Genomic DNA, 8,920 nt, shown 5'->3' with positions numbered 1-8,920 from the left:
TCAGCATGTCTTTATTTGGAAGGTTGACTCTTTATCCAGCTTAAAAAATTGCTAGGGGGTTTTCCCCATATTCGACTGACAGCCTCCCCCCTACCTCAAGAATGAACAGGGAAGGGAAAAAAATAAATAATTACTACAAGTTCCTCTTGCTCTCAGTAACATCATCAAAACCTTGAAGATATCTTGCTGCCGACTCCCTTCTGGCATCAGAGCAAAAGGACTGGCAACCTGAGAGCAAGCCCCTCACCCTCCCTTCCTGCACAGCGGTCGTCCGGATCCACGCCTGCTCATTCCTGCATCCCCCAGGTTCCCAGACCTCCCTGAGGACCTGGGGTCACGCTCACCACCCAAGACATCCCCGCACGGAGCGCAAAACAAAATTCAGACCTTGACTTACGGTGCAGCACAGCAAAGGGGTTGTGAATCCGAGCCAAACACACCTGGATGGTCACTCGCCGATGTCACAGTCGGAAAGTGGTCGGAGGGCGCCTGGCCAGATGCCCAGTGAGAGAGCGCAGACCCAGCAACCAATCAGAGGCCGCCCGAGGGTTGCCATGACCACGCCGCCTGTTAGGACCGCGCCCTCTCCTGCCCAGCAGCCAATCGGCGGCCGCCCAGACGTTGCCCCGGCCACGCCGCTTGTTAGGACAGCATACACACACCAGGGGAGACCTGCCTGCAGCCCCAGACCCAGGGCTCGCAAACGTCCTGGCAGCCGCCGCCGGACACCGGCCTCTTCCCGGTTTCCTGAGCTCCCAACATGAACCGCAAGAAGCTGCAGAAGCTGACGGACTCCTTAACTAAAAATTGCAAGCATTGTAAGTAAGAATCAAGGGCTGGGCAGGCAGAGACTCCCGGGCCAGGCCCTATCCTGCGGGTGCTAGAGTCCGGTCTGCAGAGTCCCTCCACGCCTGACCCTAAAGAGAAGTCTGGAAGGGAACACTAGCATCAGCTACTTTGGGTGGACACCCACAGAGCCCAGGATCTTAGGGAGCGTTTCCAGGTGTCCAGGCACCAAATTCTACACTCATCCATGCACGTGCTTGCTTCTCAAACCTTCTCTTAACTTCCCCTTACCTTATAAGAAATGTGATTTAATTACCCTGAAGACATATGTGGCCCTAGCCTCAGATTTAGGTGGAAAACAAGCACTAAAAACCCACTGGAATCAAGAGAAGTAGCACAACAGAAAGCTCTTCTTAGAGCAAACCAGCTGGCAAGGTCCAAGTTCTGGAAATTACTTAGCGAACCTTATGGGAAAGTGGTTATCAATGGTTGAACATCCTTAGGAAAGGTGGGTTAAAGTGGTACAGAAACCTGTATCTCAGGGCAAGGAAATGTGCCTGGAAACCAAGGAGCTCAAAAAAGCTAATCACACAATAGAGTATCTGTTCCCATCTCTGGGGCCCCACTTTCCTGCAAAGTGAAGGAGACTTGGCAGGTGACAAGATGAACACCTATGAAAGATATTAATGTTAATAACCTCCCTACTCCCATCTCACACATATTCTGAAAAGTGGTCCTAGAATTTCACAGGTAACCTTATAATTATATTCAGACTCAAAAACAGAACTGTGCTTGGGCAAGGAAGCTATGGATCTGGTATAAATATTTGATGATCCAGCTTATAAGTTATGTGCTTATTACAAAACTACTGGCCTCTTAAAAAGTACAAGAAACCATAATCCCAAGACTATTCCCACTGTGCAAAGAAAGAAGAGTAAACATGTTTTGATGTAGTTTTAAAGATTATGGAATCTAGTGCCTTCTAATCAGAGTTAGTATCTTATATAATGAGAGGTAGGAAAGTCTGTCAGGATGGTGCTGCAAATAAAAGTTATGGTATGTATAAGCATCTTAAACTCTGAAAATAAAAGTTGTCCTATAATCTATTATTATGGTTACTATAATCTGAGAGTTTTGTCCTATTGTTTTTCTTAAAATACTTTCATTTGTTGGAAAAGACCAGATTTTCTTAAAACATCTAGTCACATATTGAATGAACAATGCAATAACTACTATACACGGCAAACACTGAATTTGACTTAGTTCCTTTTCCAGTGTGTTTGCAAATGTATTGCAGACATTCTGTGAATATATTAAAAGATAAGTGAAAACAGGACAAGAAAACCAGTCAACAGTTTTGATTTTTGTCCTTCACATAAAATTTTTCAAGCAAGTCTTAAGAAACTTGATGATTAAATTCTGTAGAAACAGTGAGAATCCCGGGCCAGACAACTAATCATAGACGTTGTAATAATTTTGAAGCTTTACACAGAAGACCTTTCTTCTAAAGTCAGATTTCCTTTTAGTTGCCAGGTGATGTTCCCAGCAGGATGAAGTGAGTAGATTTTGCAGAATCAGAGAAGAAAGTATCTTAAGTGGTGGTCTAGTTAATCCACCACCTGGCAGATCTGATCTGCAGAGCAGATTTACACCAATCTGAAAAGATGAAAAATCCCTTCTCCGATGTCCCTAATTTCATTTAGTATTGTATTCTTGAATTTAAGAAACATTTCAGCAAGAGAATTTTTCCTGTGGAAAAATTACTCAGCTTTGATACTTTGGGTAATAAGCTAATATTCTTTCATTTTTATTCAGCTGAGATGGGAAAATGGCTAATCAACACCCCCTAAGCTAGCATTTCATATACATGAACAGATCGCATCATCTTTCATGTAAGTCTCTCTTCTCCAACCATTAACATCACTTTTTATTTTTAGAGTTTTTATTGTGGTTAAACACACACAATGTATTACACAAATTGTGTATTACACAAATACACAAAATGTATCACTTTAATTATTTGAAGTGCACAGTTCAGTGGCATTAAGTACATTCATATTGTTGGGCAGCCATGCCCCCCATCATCTCCAGAACTTTCCCATCTTCCCAAACTGAGTCCGCATGAGACTATTGGTCCCTTCCTTCTCCCCTAGCCCCTGGCACCCACCACCTTCTTTTTTGTCTCTATGAATTTGACTACTCTGGGTACATCATATAAGTACAATCATAAAATATTTGTCATCTTTGTTGGCTTATTTCACTCTAGCATGTTATATTCAAGAGTTATGATATGGTAACATGATTCACAATTTCCCTCCTTTTTGAAGCTGAATCATAGTCCATTGTATGGATGGACAACCATCTTCTCATCCTTCCGTGGACACCTGGGTTACATCCACCTTTTGACTGTTGTGAATACTCCTGGTATGAACACTAGTACACAAGTATCAGAGTCCATGCTTTCAGTCCTTTGGGGAAAATACCCAGAAGTGAAATCACTGGATTGTGTAGTATTTCCATGTTTAAGTTTTTTGAGGAAGTGACATACTATTCATACCATTTTCTGTGGCAACTAACAGCTCTTTTAAAAATTATAACCACTGTATCATTGTCTACTATTTATCAATCTATTTACTAAATCATTTATTTTCTGAAGTTTTCAATGTTCCTCTTAAATTGTGGTGCCCCAAACCAGAAATCACCTTCAAACCTGTCCTGGCCTAAAAGACGAGATGGGATTTACCCGCTTCTCTGTGCTGTTTCCTTGTACATGGACACATCTTCCTTGTTTTTAAAAATGCTCAACCACAATTTTGTCATGTTTTGAAATAACATCTTCCCCATCTTCCACCTGTAGTTCATATTTAAACTCCTTTTTATGTTCTTAATGCCAGACACTAATCCTTCCAGCTAGGCACCTCAGACGGTGATCGGGACACAATCAGCTCTGTGTTTACTGCGCCACCCTTTCCACAGTCATGTACACTGCAAGCAGGCACGTGTGCGCACACGCTTTAGACAAAAGTGTTCTTCCTCCAAGGTGCTGCTGTGTGGTTGCCTGTTCATTTTCACATCACCCACAACCCACACTTCCTGTGTGCTAGCATATGCTTAAATCCTTCTTTATTGGAAAATAGGTGATTCTGATTTCCAAAATCTGACGCATGGCTTCACAAAAGCTAATGTGAGATGCAAGTTGGTGCCTAGTGTGGGGGAGATTGGTATCTATCTCCAGGGGAATGCTACACTGTAAATCGCATGAATGCCTGTAATCAAAATGCTGCAGAGGGCTTCCCTGGTGGTCCAGTGGTTAAGAATCTGCCTGCCAATGCAGGCGACACAGGTTTGATCCCTGGTCTGGGAGGATCCCACAGCCATGGAGCAACTTAGCCTGTGCGCTGCAACGATTGAGCCTGTGCTCTAGAGACGGGGAGCTACGACTACCCAAGCCCTTGTGCCCTAGAGCCTATTCTCTGCAAGAGGAGAAGCCACTGCAGTGAGAAGCCCATGCACTGCAACTAGAGAGTAGTCCCTGCTTGCCACAACTAGAGAAAGCCTGCGCGTGGCAGGGAAGATCCAGCACAGCCAAAAATGAACAAATGAATGGGAAAATTACCATTCTTCACATCACCATGCTCACCTCTGCTGCCTTGTTCAGGTTATAATCAGACCCCACAGTTGCCTTTCAGGTGACCTGGCTGATATTATCTTTTTTTTTTCCAAATATGACAGCCTCAGTGCATGGGAGGGATGGCTGTTGTTTCTGCTGTGGCGAGACTCTGGGGTGGTGGGGTCCTCTGTTAACCTGGGGGTCATGAGTCTCAAAGCAGGGTCGTCTCCTGTCGACAGCTGGCTGTGGACGGCTCCAGTGTTGTTTGTTTGCAGACTCATTCATGCAGAGTTGAAGCTGGACTTTAAAGATTAAAATGCCTTTTGTTATGTCTTAATTTTATTCTTTCCCAGTTAGTAAATCTGAAGTGAAATGCCTTATCAACCTCTTCTATAACCTGGTGGGAGAAGTGACCGAGCGGCAGGGCGTGATCATCGGGCTGGACCGCAATGCCTTTCGGAACATCCTGCATGTGACGTTTGGGATGACAGACGACATGATCATGGACAGGGGTGAGCAGATGCCAGCATCATGACGGGCCAGATCCAGCCGCAACTGAGGGAAACAGTTTGAAGTTCAGGCAAACCCTGGGACAGACGCTTCATGTTCTGTGATCCCAATTCCACTTGAATATAAAATTTAATTTTCATATTTGTAGGGAAGAAGATAGCGACCACTCTTTTCGTGTATTTAAGAAGAGGACAAAGTCAGCCTGAATAACTAGGTTTCCTTTACCTTATATCAGAAAACCCCAAACATTTCTATTTCTACTTAGTAAATAGAATAATATTTTTTAAATAGTTTCAAAAGGACATTTAAATGTCCTTATACCATTGAGAGTATTTCAGTAAAAATTAAGATATAGCCTGTCATGTAGTAGCATTACTTTCATTGAGTAACAAAAATACAAAATTATATATTTCATGTTAACATACCAACATGTAATATACCAACTTGTTTATATGTTAATTGTTGATTCATGTCTTTAGATATTCAGTGTGCTTATTCTCACAAAGTATGAAGGGAGAATGTAAAAGCTTAGGTGAAAGAGTTTTCCAGTGTTATGACGTCTCAGTTTTCCATTTTGTCAAATGAGAATGTGGGACCACATGGTCCTGAAGTTTTGCTTAAACATGAAGAGTGAGCAGTGTGGCACAGGCCTTCACTGAGAATACAAGCTCAGCACAAGCGTTATGTTGTATGTCTCTCTCTTTTTTTAGTTTTCCGAGGGTTTGATAAAGACAACGATGGTTGCATAAGTGTAACAGAGTGGGTGTATGGATTATCAGTGTTTCTCCGAGGAACTTTGGAAGAAAAAATGAAATGTAAGATTTCACGCCATCCTACTGGTTTGTAAGCAGGTGCAAAGAATGTGCATCAGTGTGGTGGGTTTCTCTGTTGTTTGCTGGATTTGAACTCCCATTGACCTCATGTAGGGAGCAAATTCAACTCAATAATAAGAGCGGGGAAAAGTAGTAAACAGACAAGTCAGGACACTCTAAGGAGGAATCATGCCAAGCAAGACCCCGCAGGCATGTAGCACACACGCTAACCATACATGCATGCCTTTAGGTGTGAAAGTATTGAGTATTTTACACATTTTGTTACTTGAATTATAATCATAAGAGTCAAAAACATTGATTCAAGTTTCTGATTCTTAGTTAATTCCTAATTCACCCCCAGTGAACTCTGTTTAAGAGGCACATTTCAATCAGTTTTCCAAGGTTTCCAAGATGAAATTGTCAGCTTGTTGTTCCTTGGCCTGCTCTTCATAGGTTAAGTGTAAGAAACCTTTCTAGGACTGTTGAGTATATTCAGTAAGTGGACGTTAAGCATCTATTATGGGAATTGATTGTTTTGAGTCCTGGAGCTTGATAAGAGCATCACCCTAGAGCCCTTGGCCTTGAAAACCATCAGAGCAAACTCTACCTTGCTAATGGCAGCACTTTTGTATCGGTTGTTTTTTTTAAGATTGCTTTGAAGTGTTTGACTTGAATGGGGACAGCTTCATCTCCAAGGAGGAGATGTTCCACATGCTGAAGAACAGCCTCCTGAAGCAGCCGTCTGAGGAAGACCCTGACGAAGGCATCAAAGACTTGGTGGAGATCACACTGAAGAAAATGGTGAGATGGATCATTCAGACTTTTCTGTTGAAATTCACTTCCCAGGTGGCACTAGTGGTAAAGAACCTGCCTGCCAATGCAGGACACATTAGAGACATGGGTTCAATCCCTGGGTGGGGAAGATCCACTGGAGAAGAAAATAGCAACCCACTCCAGTATTCTTGCCTGCAGAATCCCATGGACAGAGGAGCCTGGAGGGCTATAGTCCATAGGGCTGCAAAGAGTCAAACACAATTGAGTGATTTAGCATGCACTGAAATTCACAAGCCAGAGATGGGCTAGAAATAAGAATCCAAATTACAGAAACTCTTTTCCTGGGCTTCTCTGATGGTTCAGTGGTAAAGAATCTGCCTGCCAATGCAGGAGATCCAGGTTCAATCTCTGAATCAAGAAAATCCCCTGGAGAAGGAAATGGAAACCCACTCCAGTAATCTTGCCTGGGAAATCCCATGGGCAGAAGAGCCTGGCGAGTTATAGTCCATGGGGTCACAAAGAGTCTGACGCGACTTAGCAACTAAACAAGAATCAGTTTGCTGCCTGGTGAAAGAAAGCGCCAGCTTGTTCTCTCTCACCGTGGTATTAAAGGACCTTTTCCATTTCATCACTTAGTCTTTCACTTTTCTAACATCTTTCTTTGAACCATGGACCACAAGAAGATAGTGTGTGTCTGTGATCAGTGTTTCCATGTTAACTGCCACGTGGCGGTTGCCCCCAGGACCATGATCACGATGGGAAGCTGTCTTTCGCGGACTATGAACAGGCCGTGAGGGAGGAGACCCTTCTACTGGAAGCGTTTGGGCCATGTCTCCCTGACCCAAAGGTAACAGCGTATGTTCACAGAACAGAGACCAAAGCATCCTAAAGGAGCAGCAGCCCAGGACTCCCTGGTTTGGCAAGTGATCAGATGAGTCACATTCACCCATAGAAGAGGCTTCTAAAAGAGAAAGGCGGCCGAGAAATAGGGCTGGTCCGTGTCTTTGAACTCAGGTAGTCCGCTGTGACTTTTTCATTCACTAACTTGTTTGTTCCTGCAAGAAACTATTATTGAAGCATAATGTGGGCCAGAAACCCAGATGAAAAACTCTAGGGCTGCACTCCAGATCAGGGAAAAAAACCGACAGAAAATGATTACATGATAATAATAATTATTATACCAGCATTGCTAATCAGTACCATGAGCAGTGCTGGCAGCCCCCTGTGGCCTCACCTGTCCTCTGACAACCCCGTGAAGTCGGCAGTTATCATTGTCTTCATTTTATGGATGAGGAAACCTAGGCTCAGAGAGTGTAGGTCACTTGTCAGGGTTCACTGATCATGAGTTACAGAGTCAGAGGGGCATGTGTGCTGGGGCTCAGAGGGGCATGTGTGGCCAAGAGGGGACGTGGAAACTGCTGCAGGGAGTTGGGTGGACAGCTGGAGGCACAAGGCAGGCCTGCGGGTCCTGTGGACCCAGTGGTGAACCAGATGCATGGGAGCAGCAGGGCCCACACAGAGGGAGTGTCATGTGTGAGAGGGAAAGGGGGACAGTATTAGAAGAGCACCTGGATTCGTGAGGCTGATGATGAGCCTGGAGGACATGGAAGGGCCCAGTGCATGGAGCTCGGAGCTTGGCCTTTGTTTTAAAGGTCATGAGGATCTGTTGAAAGGTGTTAGGCAGGTGGTGTGATGCAATACATGAATATTGCCATATTCCCACCCCAGTCTCTCATCTGTATCTCCAGCTGGGCTCGTGTCTTCCTCGACCTTGTCCCTTCCCCACCCCCAGGTCTCCCTCCAGCATCTCAGCTACCACTACAGCCTGGCTGTGCCATGATGAGCCCTCTGGGATCCCCAGGGTGCCCACCCTCCTGCAGTCCCACTGTGGTGAGCTGAGCCCCTGGTTCTGGCCTGTGAACCAGCCCCTGGTTCTGGGTCTAAGCCTGTGGGCAGGGGCCCATAGGAGCCAGGTCTCACCCTCCTGGTGGTCCCTGAACCAGCGCTGGGCTGGAGCAGAGTCAGTACCTGAGAATGAGCACATAGCCCATCCCAGGCCCCCACCTCATGCTCCTCATCGCTGCCAGGCTCTTCGGATGTCAGGCAGACACACAGAGCACTTTTTGTTAGTCTGTACTAATTTGAGCACTTCCATTTCGCAGAGCCAGAAAGAATTTGAAGCCCAAGTATTCAAAGATCCAAATGAATTCAATGAGGTGTGAATTCCTAAATGTCATCTCAAGTGAGTAAAAAGGGAGGCTCACCCATACTGTGTGTTCTTCCTGCTTAGCCTGGACGGTGCGGGCGAATTTGGTGAATTGTGTGTTTGAGGGGGAATGGGTCAGGATTGATGAACATACATCGTCACCTTTGGTGTAAGATCAAGTATGATAGACGCAGACACAGATTTCCTTATGAGCTGTGGTTG

General features: G+C 44.8%; 1 protein-coding gene across 2 annotated transcripts; it reads left to right on the top strand.

Moving 5' to 3' along the window:
- Window positions 1-760: 760 nt before the first annotated feature.
- On the top strand, window positions 761-8,714 carry CLXN (calaxin). 2 transcript variants are annotated; one of them, XM_068984123.1, is made up of 6 exons: window positions 761-818; window positions 4,750-4,908; window positions 5,617-5,721; window positions 6,368-6,519; window positions 7,235-7,339; window positions 8,655-8,714. In XM_068984123.1, exons 1-6 carry the CDS (start codon window positions 761-763, stop codon window positions 8,712-8,714), a joined length of 639 nt encoding a protein of 212 aa, XP_068840224.1. The 2 variants fall into 2 exon arrangements, with proteins under 2 accessions (XP_068840224.1, XP_068840225.1); XM_068984124.1 differs by lacking the exon at window positions 4,750-4,908.
- Window positions 8,715-8,920: the final 206 nt, after the last annotated feature.

This window comes from Capricornis sumatraensis, chromosome 11, assembly GCF_032405125.1.
Source record: "Capricornis sumatraensis isolate serow.1 chromosome 11, serow.2, whole genome shotgun sequence".
Lineage (NCBI taxonomy): Eukaryota > Metazoa > Chordata > Mammalia > Artiodactyla > Bovidae > Capricornis > Capricornis sumatraensis.
This window is presented reverse-complemented; position numbering and strand designations above follow the sequence as displayed.